At 43.0% G+C, this 14,694-nt stretch overlaps 1 protein-coding gene across 1 annotated transcript in view; it reads right to left on the bottom strand.

The window, feature by feature from the left end:
• Positions 1 to 11,460: 11,460 nt before the first annotated feature.
• The window catches only part of ANAPC2 (anaphase promoting complex subunit 2), a 27,454-nt gene continuing 24,220 nt past the window's right edge, over positions 11,461 to 14,694 (bottom strand). The window contains exon 13 of the mRNA XM_040324606.1: positions 11,461 to 13,463. Within this exon, the coding sequence (XP_040180540.1) occupies positions 13,251 to 13,463 (213 nt within the window). The 3' untranslated portion in view covers positions 11,461 to 13,250. The remainder of the gene's footprint in view (positions 13,464 to 14,694) is intronic.

The following is a 14,694-nucleotide window of genomic DNA, read 5'->3' as shown; positions in this document are numbered from 1 at the left end:
ACTGGGTCAGATGACCCAACATCTATTAATGAAAGCCCAAATCACCCGAAGTTCTAGGATGTTGATTGATGCGATTCCCCCGACATGAAAGTCTCCTACATGGACAGGGCGCCCAGTACTCCTCCTCAGGCTGGTGTCCATTCTAAGGAACCTCGAACAAACTTCCTCAACTCCAGAGCTAGATTCAAGAGTCACTCAGCCAGGCATAATCAGTCTGGCTAGAGACCACACTGACTTGTCTCAGAATGACAGCGTGTTGTGGTCTGGAGTAAGAGCTGGAAAATAGGACTACTTTCATAGGTGCTACCATCAGAACTAGGGCTCATACAAAGCAGGGATTTGGATGGCTTTGGACTGGAGAGTTCAAATCCAAGACTGGAGTGTCTAAAGTTTCTCCTGTAGAAGGAACGCTCTGGTCTGAACCCAGACACAACTAATTATTTATTTACAGACCGTTAACCTTTTAAGGATTTGGCAGACTTATATGCCAAGTCCCAAGGGTGGGTGGGCAGCCATGTTTGGCAGGGTCTTAATGGGAGGGTGAGGAGAAATTAAAAGGTTGTTTCCTTACAGATAAAAGCAAGAAGACATATCAGCCTGTTGCTTCTGATAGAAAAACTGGGTGCTCCTGCAACCAGTAGCATCCTTTATGATGTTGTCTTGTTTGCAGAGACACTGTCTCTGAAAGGCCATGTGCACCAAATACTTTTTACCCACTTCAAGTCCAGACATTTCACCTCCTTCCAGTCCAGGCCATTTTTTTCCGTTTTTAGCACTGCCACAAGGACAATTACTCAGTCATACAAACACCATACTCAAGTTATTTTTTATTTATTTCTCCCCCCGAGACAGATACAGCTTTCTTTTGGTGGTATATACTAGGGCTGCACGATTCTGGTCAAAATGAGAATCACGATTCTTTTGCTTAGACTAAAGATCACGATTCTCAAAAAAAAATAATTATGCCAGACCCCCCCCCCCAATAAAAATAAACCTGTGATTTATCTGAAAAATATGAATATATAAAAAAAAGAGACCAGTGATATGTCTATAATGTTAAAGATCATATAACTCCCATGAAAAAAGCAGAATCAAACTTTCATTCTGCTTTTTTTCATAGGAGCTATATGGTCTTTAACATTATAGACATATCACTGGTCTCTTTTTTTATAGATCAGAAGCAGTACTGCCAGCAACCATGGGAGGCGCATGGATACACACAGTTGTACAGAACTGTGAGAAGGATGAATACATCACAAGCAGTACCGCCGGCAACCACTGGGTGACGCATGGATACAAACTACTGCAGGCTGCTGACGTCGGTTTTGATATCGGTGGCTTTTGCGTTCCACGCTGGTTACGTGGAACCAGCAGTGAAAACAGAAGAATTGCCGGTCATCCCGCGGGGAGAATCGAAATCGCGATTCTCTCCGCGATTAATCGTGCAGCTCTAGTATATACGCACCATTGGGTTTTTATTTTTTGCTATATAAATGAAAAATACCAAGAAGTTTGAGAAAAATAAAAGTTGTTTAATAAATATGGTAATGAATGGAAATATCCTATATCATGTTTCAACATATCCCCTCTCCCACCAAGAAGCCTCAGGAGGCACACACCAGGCCAACCCACAAATTACAGAGGGGGATGTTCTGTGTGACCACAATCAATATATGGGGACCAGGCTACAAAAGGGGCAAACAAGCAGAAAAATAATATTATCCATTATCAGGATAAGATAATATAAGTAGATAATCATGCAGGGGTGCCAGGGAGTGAATGCAGTTATGAAGTATGATAACATTGCATATGAACTACTATCAAAAGGAAATGAGGAACAGTTCAATAATATAGTTGCCAATATTGCAACAGCATGTGCATACATGGCTACAACCAAGCCCAGAGAGCCCTTCAATAATACACTCATCTTCAATATTACAAATCCCTTACACAGGTAGGCTTACCCATAAAGGGCAGGTCTCGATTCAACAGTCAAACATAAGTCCATTTACCCATCCACATATACTTATGACAAATCCAAACAGTCCACCACTAAAGCAGATAAGACTTTTGGAAGTAAAGCTGCACACAAATTACCAGCCAAAGCACAACCATCTCATTAAAAGAATCAGTCCATAATTACCTTGTGCCATAGCACACAATGACAGTAGTTGCCCCTGCCCCCAGCTGATGGTATGCTGGCCTCATATCCCCCACTCGGTCGGCACCTGACGTCACTCACTGAGCGTGGATGGGATATGACTACTGCGCATGTGCCAGCACAGTCCCTGCACTCACCTATAGTGCCCAGGTTTCCAAGCGGCAGGAGGGAACACAATGGCGTCATCCCACAGAGAGTGGGCGGAGCAAGCCCTTCACATCACATGCAGCATGGAACGCTGGGATAGGTGGAGCATGAAAAACGCAAAAGCACTGGTGGCCAAGATGACACATCGCTGGCACAAAGTAAGCAGCCAGAATGGGCATCTGCTGAATGATTTGGACAGATACCCCAGGCGTCCGTACACCGTCCACCCGGGGTGACTCCCATGCTCCTCAATTGGTGAAGGGGGGGGGGGGGTTAGGAGGGGAAAATGTGTATGTGCACTCACGTTCTGGTGAACCTTCCAGTGTGTGCACAACATCAATGAGAACCATGATATAGAAAAAGAAAAACATAAGCATCTGCATCTTTGTAAATTTGCAGGTTAATTAAGAGGTTATACATCCAATAAATAACTATTTCATCAGTAAAAACTACAGTCATCAATTCTCTCAAATTATATAACATAATATATGATGTCCAACTACTTTATTTTATCTTAAAAAGTAACATTAATCACCTAGACAGAACAGATGGAAAAGTACTGGTAAATACCAGATACGAATAATTATTAAATTTAGGATATAGGATAGGATAATTTAATACGGATGAGGTGCCGGATTACACAAGATCACTAAACCTACCTTCACAGCACATAACAAAACAAAAACATAAATTAAAACTATACTACAAATAAAACATCCATTCAATTAAAATACAACATAGAATAAATAACAGATTAAAATAACATGCAAACTACCAAATATAAATAATACACCACTTTCTCGAACACTACCCCAGATAATAACCAACACAATACCAACATACTATAAAAACACAAAATCCTGATCATAAACAACCAGATTTAAATCTTCACCAGCCCTCACATAAAATTATGTATCTTGATTGCCACAGGCAAAAGTGATTTCCCGTGTCGCTCTGTGGTGCAACAATCTGTCACCGATGGTACTCCGCAGACTGACCAGTATATTGTGAGAGATTGAGACTGAAAGTTTGGCTGGCTTATAAGAGGTCTGGTCTTCCACCCAGAGACTGACCACATCAATCACCTTGCAGGAGGACAGCCAGACAAGGAGAATGCCATGGCCAAAACCAGGATGCTGGAATAAGGATCAGGACCGCTAGACACTCTTGACACTACCCATCTCATCTCAGATATAGCCCACAAATTACACTTTATTTGGAAAGTAGAGAGTTAAAAGGTATTTAGTAAGAGGCATAGTGATTTTTTTGAAGTAGGTAATTTTCTGAAAAATAAAGAAATGTAATAAAAATGTATCTTTTTTTTTTTTTTGTTAACAAAGTTGTAATTTCTCACATACAGCAAAGGCATACTTATTACACCCCAAAACACATTCTGCTAAATCTCCTGAGTAAGATGGATACCACTTGTGAGACTTTCACAGCCTAGATTTGTAGAGTGGCCCAAAATCCAAGGAGCACCTTTGGGCTTTCAAGGAGCATAAATTACACATCTAATATCCTGACTACCTTTCACATTTTTGGAGGCCATGAACACCAGAACAGTGGAAATGCCCACATTTTGGAAAGCAAAAGAGATCTAAAAAGTCTTCAAGACTCGCCCAGAAAATGCAAAAAGAAAAAAAACATGAAAAAATATATATATATATATATATATATATATATATATATATATATATATATATATATATATATATATGAGGCCATATAAAAACAGGGACTGGAGCACTTGACAGAAGAAAAATGGATGGGGCAAAATATCAACTTCTTGAGGAAAAATCTGTTGCCCTCTGCCAGAAAGTTGTCAATGGGAAGGTGGTTTACCTTCCAACATGAGAATGAACCAAAGCACACAGCAAAAATGACCACACAGTGGTTGAAGGAGAAAAAGGTGAATGTCCTTGCATTGCCTAGTGAGATCCCAGACTTAAACCAAATTGAAAATCTGTGGAATTACTTGACTGCAGTCCACAGTCACCATCTAATCTAACTAAAAGAGAAGACTAAGGGCCAGATTCACGTACCTCGGCGCATTTTTCCGTCCGGTGTAGCGTATCTTAGATACACTACGCCGCCGTAACTTTCAGCGTATTTTCCGTATCCTGAAAGAATTTGCGCCGTAAGTTACGGCGGCATAGTGTAACTGTGTCGGCGTAAGGGCGCGCAATTCAAATGGATGAGATGGGGGCGTGTTTTATGTTACTACGTCTTGACCCAACGTAAATGAAGTTTTTTTTTAACGGCGCATGCGCCGTCCGTGGGGGTATCCCAGTCCGCATGCTCCAAATTAACCCGCAACAAGCCAATGCTTTCGACGTGAACGGAATTCTACGCAAAGCCCTATTCGCAAACGTTTTACGCAAACAACGTAAAATTCGACGCTGGCCCGACGTCCATACTTAACATTGAGAACGCCTCATATAGCAGCCAGCGTAAATATGCACCTTAGATTCGACGGCGTATTGAGACGTACGCCAGTCGGATCTAGCCTAGCTTCAGGCGTATCTTGTTTTGTGGATACAAAACAAAGATACGCCGGAGCAACCTAGAAGTTACGCGGCGTATCAATAGATACGCCGTCGTAACTTCTTCGTGGATCTGGCCCTAAATTGTGGGACTTTTATATGAAGCACACTGCTAGATTAAATGAACCAACTATAGTAAACATTGTTAATTGCAAAGAGGGCATGACATACACTGATAAATATAAGGATTATGAGTCACACTGATAAATATAAGGATTATGAGTCTCAACAAATAGAGTCTAGACAATGCAAGATAGTACCTAATTGTCTCAATATAGCATACATGGTAATGTATAATAATCATAGGTCTCACTAAATACAGTCTAGACAATACATAGTTGTACATATTAGTCTCACAGTAACATAACATGGTAATAAGCCTTGGGTATGTGAACCGAATTTGTAATGGTAGCAAATAAATATAATGACAAATAGTGGTTGGTCCATTAAAATATTTAAAATGTAGATAGTAGGCATATACTATGACATATCAGTATGAAGAAGTTCTACGCGTTTTGTGGTTTGTGCCACTTGTCAGGAGCAGATATACAGTATGAGGGTATCTATAATAGAATGAAGAAATGCCAAAATGATATAGTAGTAGTAAAAAAGATATAAAACATATATAATGCATAGAAGAAAGAGGGGGAGCAATGAAGGTCCCAAACACTCTCACCTATCAGTAGCATAATAATATGGTTGTAGGATGGCATCAATGGTAGGTAGAAGGCATCATCTGGTAGAAGGCATCATCTAATCCAGTGTTTCTCAACTCCAGTCCTCAAGGCGCCCCAACAGGTCATGTTTTCAGGCTTTCCATTATTTTGCACAGGTCATGTGATCAGTTTCACTGCCTTAGTAATTACCACAGCTATTTCATCTGAGGGAAATCCTGAAAACATGACCTGTTGGGGCGCCTTGAGGACTGGAGTTGAAAAACACTGATCTAATCTAACTGAACTTGAGCAGTTCTGCAAAGAAGAGTGGGCAAATATTACAAAGTCTAGATGTGCAAAGTTAGTAGAGACCTATCACCACAAACTAAAGGCTGCAATCAAAAGCAAAATGTGGTCCAACAAAATACTGACATAAATCACTTTTTTCCAGATTTTATTAGTTGCACTTCTAAATACAGCTGGATAAAACAAAAATGGTGTGTCTTCATTTCAGGCTGCACAACAACAAAAATGTGATTATTTTAAAGGGGGTGATTATTTTCTATAGCCACTGTATGCAAGGTAATCTTCACCAGTAGACCTGCCTTATGTTCAAGGATATTGGTTTATTTAGAAAAACAGAGTAGCACCAAACAAAGCTGATGTTTCAGGACCAAGCAGGGTCACTTTATCAAGGCAGGTGATCTTTAAAAGGAACTTGTGAATGACCGAAGTTAGCTGTCATTGTTGACTTTGGTGTGTTAAAGGGCAGGCTCCTGGGTACTCTTCTGAACATGGTATTCAATGTGTGTTCATTCTTTATAATCCGCTCCATAAGTAGAGCTGGTTATAAACCACCCCCTGGGACTCCAAGGTGTTTACTACCTTGTCCAGGTCTTAAAGCAGGAGATCCAAGGACTTGTTATGGACCAATAGGTCATCCAGATAGAGCAGGGATCTCCAAACTACGGCCCTCCAGCTTTTGCAGAACTATACATCCCATGAGGCATTGTAAAACTGACATTCACATACATGACTAGGCACGATGGGAATTGTGGTTTCTGAACAACTGGATGGCCATAGTTTGGAGAACCATGAGATAGGGGATCAGTGCAATCCCTTGGAGATGGAGGTGAGAAACCACCTCTGCGAGAATCTTTGTGAAAACTCTCGGCTGGTTACCAGTCTAAAGGACAGGGCGCAAAACTGCTAATGCTTAAAGGGGTTGTGTAAAGGTAAAACATTTTTTCCCTAAATAGCTTCCTTTACCTTAGTGCAGTCCTCCTTCACTTACCTCATCCTTCGATTTTGCTATTAAATGTCCTTATTTCTTCTGAGAAATCCTCACTTCCTGTTCTTCTGTCTGTAACTCCACACAGTAATGCAAGGCTTTCTCCCTGGTGTGGAGTGTCGTGCTCGACCGCTCCCCTGGAATACAGGAGAGTCCGAATGCTTTCTACGTTGCAGATGGAGAAAGGAGCTCTGTGTTAGTGGGCGTCCCGACTCTCCTGTTTTTCAGGGGAGGGGTTGAGCACGACACTCCACACCATGGAAAAAGCCTTGCATTACTGTGTGGAGTTACAGACAGAAGTACAGGAAGTGAGGATTTCTCAGAAGAAATAAGGACATTTAAAAGCAAAATTATGCGCAGGAAAAAATGGGGACTTGATGGCAAGCGTCTTTCACGATCATGAAGACCTCCTTCAAGAGATGCTTCCTAACGCTGTACACACTTTCCATACAAGATTTCTTGTACTGTAGGAACCTATTTAGTCTTCTGAAGTTTATTATAAGTCTGAATTTTCCCAAAAGCATTGGGACCACAAAAATGTGAGAATAAAATCCTTGTCAGCGTTGTACTGCTGTAACTGGTAATATGATCCCCTGCTCTGCCAGCTACCTGACGCTCTCTAGGAGGCCTATCGCTTTCTGTTGATCTTTGGATAGTCGGGTTAGAAGGAAACTTGAAGGTATAGTGAGAAGCTCCAGTTTGTAGCCCTCTTATCAATTGCAGGATGTGGGTTTTTGAGTGATCTTCTCCCACTGAGAAGTGAACCTAGAGCCTCTCTCCTACCCTGGCACTGCTGTCACTTAGAATCTTTGTCAGTAGGCATGCCCCATTTTTTGCCTTCCTTCTTTTTCCTGAACCTGTTATTAACCTGGGGGGGGGGCCTCAAATTCCCCCCCCCCCTTATCCTTTTTAGGCTTCACGGGAAACCTCTTGCCCTTCTCCATAGACCTGCCGTTTAAAGGCTACCTACTCTTTGACACAGGTTTGGACCAGAACACATAAGCGCGTCCTTGAGGTGTGATCCCCATCCCAGGTTTTTATCCACAAGGCCCTCCTGACAGGAGCTTAGGAGAGCTGCAGATTTTGCAGTTGTACACACTGTTTCAACTTCCGCGTCTGCCAAGTAGATCACCGGCCTTACAATCACCTCCAAGGAGTCTATGATCTGTTTGGACTTGGAAGTATGCAACACGAGATCTATTAACTTGGACACCAACATGTCCGTGTTCCTGGCCACGCAGGTCGACACCAGGGCAGGACTCATGGCCGCTGCATTGGCCTTCCAGGCCCAGCGCAGGAGGGTCTCAGACCGGCAGTCCATTTGGTCCCCGATATTGCCTGCATCCTTAAAGGGAGAGGTCAGATTGTTTGGACACCTGTGCTAGAGAAGTATCCAGTCTGGGTGTCTTAATAAATCTCTACACCTTGAAGGGGCACCTTTTTTCAGGTTTTAAATCTCAAGAGCTTTCTCTCAGGCTCCTTCCATTCCCTCAAAATTATATCTGAGGGCCTGGTCGATTGAGAGGACCCTCAACTGAGGCCTCTATACATCCTGTCCTGGGCAGAGACCTGCACTGCGGGTTCCTGAATCTCCTCTGATGCGTATACCGCCCTAAGGAGACCCTCCATATTATCAGCTTAGAGAGAAAAGGTGCCCACCTGGTCTTGAGTCCTCCCCTCATCAGGAAGACTCCTATCGGAGACCTGTCTCCTCAGAATCCTGAGAGGGTAAAGTTCTCCGGGGCCAAGGATGCCTACTCCTGCTGTCCCTATTAGCGTATGAACCTTCCTGCTATGACAAGCCTTCCCTGTTAGAGTGGGGCTCAGGTTCTTGCCTAGGTTTTATAGTTGCCTGGAAAGCTTTGAGGGTTGACATTCCATCTGTACAGAGAAAATCCTTCATGACCTGAGAGGTCTCTTTTCCAGACAATTTGTGGATACACTTGTAGCTGAATGGTTTTGTGTGCTCCTGCGACAATTTGTCATTGCAGTAGATACATTTCTTGGGAAGGGGACTTAAGTCTACTGGCGACCCTCTGTCCATGTAAAAGACATCAGCAATTAGTACCAATTCTCCCCCATCTGCTGTACCCTGTAAGCGTAGGGGTCCCAACCCCCCTGCCAGCAGGGTAGTCTCACCCCTGTGGTCTCCTCCATTACAGGCCGCTCCTTTGCCCATGCACTTTGCCTGGTGAGAGCAGAATGTGGATGCCTGTTACCTGTCAGTCAGACCTCCGCTCCTGGTGAGATGCCGGCGCTATGGGCTCTGAGCGTCACCGCCATTTTCTGGAAGCCTAATGCACCAGACCCAGAAGTGCCCCCACCATCGATTCCGTTGAAAGGTAGGAGGCTGTGTCATTTCCGCCACTCCTGGCCTAGTATGATGGCACTCTCACCAGCAACAGGCGCCACTCACATCCAAGTCACACTGTGCGAACCTGGAAACCACAGGAGCGGAGGTCCACCACACAGCGTTCCCTCCGAAGATGCAACTGACAACCCCATCATGCAATGAGAAGGAGCAGGAAGTATGGCCCCTGAAGTTCTGGGCACCCAGGGTCCTTCAGTTCTCAGGGGGCTCTTGTGAATTTCAGCTGCACCCCCTTGGAAGGGCAAGCCCTGCCAGAGGCTTCCCAAGCCTGCGTTCCGGCTCCTCGGGCGAGACCTCCAGCCCCCAGCTTTGGGTCTTTAGGAAAAATAAACGGTTTTGCTGGGGGGGGGGGGGGGGATGCCATCCTGGAAGACAACAGGTGAGAGAAGGGGGCGGGGGAAAGTAAAACATTCACACATTTTCCTAAAAAAGTGTAAAAAAAATTAATAGGCTCCATTATATCTTTTCTCCAATTGAAGATCTTCCTGGTTGCGAGCTTCTTTAAAAATGTGCACGAGCTGTACATTTCCAGTAAGTAAGCCTTGGTGTCAGGATGAATTAACTTTCACGTGCAGGAGTTACTTCATCACAGGTTGTCAAGATGGTCGAAGATGCTGAACCCAAAAGGATCAGAATTAGATGGTGCACCAGTGAGGATGCTTGCAGACACCACAAAGCTGGTATGGAGGTGAAGTATAGATGGCTTTTGTTCCACCTTAAAAAGATGTATTGGATTCCCCCCCATCATACTTACCTAGGTGGATGGTGTGTACCTGTCCCCCACCAACTCTAACACTGAAAGCCAAGCAAACTAGTCAACCTTGTCAGTCACCACTCTCAACTTGCTGTCTGCTGAAAACAGGTCACAGGAGTGCAGAACAAACTGCACGCCTGTGATCCACAAGAGAAATACAGCCAAACAAGCTTTGGCTGTACTTCTCCTTTAATTGCAAACATGTTAAAGGCCACCAAACAGCTGTCAGAGGATGCAATCTGAATTACAGAAGTGCTAGCTTTAGCCAGTCAGGGAGTTAAGCTGCAGGTGTGCTCTACCAGTAACTAGCACTATGTCCAGGAATCAGGTGTTGGGAGTCCTCAGTGCTAGAAAAGAGCATCACCTGTAGCAGATTTAAAACTGTCCTTCAGGCTGGGTTCACACTACTACACTACTTTCAGGCTGGGTTCACACTTGTCCGACAAACGGTCCTACTTTGGGAGCCTCATGTAGCATGACGTGTGAAAATCAATGTTTCCCTATGAGAGCTGTCTTAACTGATCCTACACAAGTCGGTCCGACTTTGAAAATGCTCCCTGTACTACTTTTGGTCCTACATTGATCCTACTTCAGCCCATTGAATATCATTGAAGTCGGACCAAAGTAGTATCCTGTTTATGAAAGTAGGATGGATGTAGGACCAATGTAGGACCAATGTAGCAGAGCAAAGTAGGATGAAAGTAGTGTAGTAGTGTAGTAGTGTAGTAGTGTGAACCCAGCCTCATCCTACTTTGCTCTGCTACATTGGTCCTACATTTATCCTACATTGGTCCTACATCCATCCTACTTTCATGAACAGGATACTACTTTGGTCCGACTTCAATGACATTCAATGGGCCTGAAGTAGGATCAATGTAGGACCAAAAGTAGTACAGGGAGCATTTTCAAAGTCGGACCGACTTGTGTAGGACGCTACAAGACGCTCTCATAGGGAAACATTGAACACAGAGCAAAGTAGGATGAAAGTAGTGTAGTAGTGTGAACCCAGCCTAAGTCCAGGAATGAAGCCGTGCGAGTTCAGCGGAACTCTCACGATTTCACTCCTGCTTGTCAGCCCTGATTTCAGATACATCTGTGCAGGTTAGGACTGTGCAATTGCCACCGATTATACATGTTAAAGTGCATGTCAAAACTCACCAGTGTGAACCAGGGCTAACAGATAAGTTTACCTAAAAAATATATATTTGTTTTATTAATAAGAAAAGAAAAAAAGTGCAAAGGGTGCATTGATATATTTTTTGTTGCCTGTAAAACATTGCACCAGCGATCAGCAGACCACTGGTGTCATTCTGGTCTTCTGCAGACCTGTAGGTGCATCTGCGTGCCCATACAGGCAAACAGATACACCGACAAGGAAGAATCAATGAACTACCAGTGTGCTCCACAGCACCATGTAGTTATTTGGGAACTACAAGCCAACAGCTGCTAAAGAAGGGGGGGGGGGGGATAATCAGGCAACAGCTGCAGCATTGGGAACATCCTAAAAAATCCTAAATGAGAACAGATCACAGTGCAAAACATTTCAGTAACTTTTAATTACAAAATGATTTTTCTATTTTATGCAAAAGTGACAGTGTACAAAAAAAAAAAAAAACATTTCATAAGTTCTTACAGTACCCCTAAAGCTATTAATGGAAAATGTCATTAAGGATAAGGTATCGGTTCACACTGGTGCAATGCTGAAACCAGCGCGATTCCTGTGGGGGGGTTCCCGCATCGCATCTGACTCGCAGGCAATTTACACTGTTCTCTGCAATCCACTGCAGATGTCAATAGAAAGGAAGTGACACCCCCAGATAACTTCACATAATGCAGTGCGAACTGTTGAATCAGATTGCATAGATATGAACACCCATGCATTTAGATTCCAGTGCAGACCAAAAAAAGGGTCCTGCACCATTTTGGTGCAAATGCGTTGCGATTTCAACCATACAAATTGTATGGCTGAATTTGCATGGCACAAACATTGCATGTGATGTGCTCAGCAATGCAAATCACATGCAATATCTGGAATCGCATTGATGTGAACCCATCCTTAAAATTCTAGTTACCTGGTTGTTCTGGTTTCAGAAATGCGAGTCACTGTCCTGGAAGAGGTATGTGGATCAGGTGCTGTGACTGCACTTGCTGGATGATTGTCACAGTGGTGTTGATTTACTAAACCTGGACTGCGCACAATCTGGTGCAGCTGTGCATGATAGTCACTCAGCTTGTTCAATTAAGCTTTGACAAAAAATACTGAAAGCCGATTGGCTGACATACACAGCTGCTCCAGATTTTGAACTCTCCAGTTTTAGAAAAGCAACTCCATTATTACAACTCTAAATAAAGTACTGAACCAAAGACAGCCATGCAATTAGAATTTTCAGGTCAGCAAAAGCATTGCCCATATTTTTGTCATGACAAGTTTCCTTTTTGATCTCCAGTCTAAGAATGCTGACCTTAAAGACAGTGCTGGCTTGTTTACAGCTACAGCCAAGCACTATTCATATAAGATCTTCATTCAGAAGTCCCAGAATGCAGCTATACGATGCTTTATGGGCGTCAAAATTAGTAGTTTGAATAATTCTCCATGAATACAATACAGTTTAACCACTTAAACACCAAAATCACAGACATTGTACTCATACATTTGATGTTTTGACTCCTAAGTCACCTCTCCCCCTTCAGCCAGTGACAGAAAGTACTGCAACCGATGTCATTGCTTTGCTTGCTCTTACTGTCAGCAAATTTTCATGCAGCAAAGCCTGACTGGCTCCAGCTGCTGTCCTTTCCTCTTCCAGTCTGAGTGCTGCTGTGCAGGGGATGATACCAAGACAGGTTCAAGAACATATCTATAATCAAATGTAAACACATAACTAGATTCGTTGGTGCTAAAAATTTCAGCTTTAAAGCCGATTCCCAGTGAGGTTTAAACAGTTTGGTTGGACCGAGGTGGTCCAAATGAACTATTTACTTCACCATCACATGCTGTGAATGTGGGCGTTGTATAAACTGTATGTTCCCTAAAACCTGAAGTAAGGCTTTAGTTTCTACGCCCTGGGGCCCATTATCAGAGATTGCTCAGATTTTTCCTTCAATACTGTCAAAGTCTAGAGTAACCAATACTTCAAATTCAAGTTAGAGGTCCAAAAATGTAAATTTTATAGAACCAGTTACACAAAATTCAGAAAACTCTAAACCAGACAGACAAAGCACAAGATCTGTCCAGGTATTCTCAGTGCTGATCGCAGGCCTTGACCACTTTCAAATGCTGGTAAACAAAAAATGAAAAAGTCTGTGCATCTCAACTATGGTGTCTGAACGTTAGCTGGAGTTCTTGGGTAACCTGTAAACCCCTCCAGAGTACACAAGCTGTTGGTCACTGACTTTCTTCTGCAGATAGCCCTGGAGCTCCTGAATATCTATCTCTGTCACCACAGGACCAGTCATTACAAACATCTTTAGCATACTGTGGATCCTCTCCAGTGGCAAGCTCTCCAGATTGGTCAGCATGGCCTGGATGTAAGTCCAGAAGAGCTGGGAAAATGGGAAAAAGGAAAAAAGAATGAGGACCAATCCTGTTACTTGTACAGTCACATGCACACAATTTGGATACCTCTGGTAAAATTACATGGTTTGATTTTGTAAGCCTAAAGAAAAAAACTTGGGAATAGTAGAAAAAAAAATAAAACCACATTAATACTTGCCTCCTTGCTGCAGCTGTTCTTCACTCTATGCCTGAGAACTGAGCAAGTACATGACCACGATTGACCAGCTCTCAGTCTGCTCTGAGCAGAGAGCAATGACAGTCAGTTACCGCTCTCTGCTTTGCCCCTCCAGGGCTCACAGTTGCGCCAAGCTGGGGAGGGGGCAGGAGCAGCTAGCTTTGACTCTCAGCTGCTAAGCTGGCTGCTGGTGAGACATCTGTCATCAGGGTGGCCCAGTGACATCAGCTGATTGATTATTGGTTACAGGAGAGCACAAGTTAACTCCCATAACCCAAAAAAGAAGTATGGCCAAAAAAGTTTTAGCCATATGGTTTTTAAAGCCATATTTCACAGTAGAGGAGAGTAGATGTCAAAGATTAACACTTATGAATATTTCTGAAGTAGTGGGATGAGATCATTAAAAAGGAAGAATGGCCGTTTATTGGCCACAAGAAACATCTGATGTCTAATAAGTACCGACTACCACGCTGCACAAACCACAAACACAAGCAACATCCCATCCAGATACACTAGAGAAATTAAAAACCTACATAAAGCAAACCTCCAGACAAAAACACAAATAAAAACATGCTTATTGTTTAATCTCCCAAAGGACTTGTAACTATTTAGCCACTCTTGTGATTTGTACAGACAGAATGAAAAAGTTCTACCACTTTCTGGTTCAGCTTCACAGGTTTCTGGGTCACCCCTCTGCAAAGGTGACTATGCCGATTTGTTGCCCAATTAGCAGACAGACATGCGACATAAAAGTAGCTTTGCAAAACCAGGAAATAAGGGTGTTTATCTGCCTGGCTGTGCAGTGTGGTAGAAAGTAATATAATTCCTGTAAGCCTCAATCAACCCAAAGACTAATAGATATCACTAACCAGCTGCAAGAGTTACACACGTCTTATAAGCTTGTGCACAGACAAAAATAGTAAAATTATACGCTGCGCTTTGGAATATCGCACAATAAATGCGTGCTGAAGATTAAAAACACATGTAGTGTTATAATGTGACATGTATGCGATATGACCAAAATAAAAAAGAATTATGTCAAT

Source organism: Rana temporaria, chromosome 9 (genome assembly GCF_905171775.1).
Source record: "Rana temporaria chromosome 9, aRanTem1.1, whole genome shotgun sequence".
NCBI lineage: Eukaryota > Metazoa > Chordata > Amphibia > Anura > Ranidae > Rana > Rana temporaria.
Note: the sequence above shows the minus strand (reverse complement) of the source record. Positions and strands in the feature narration are given on the sequence as shown.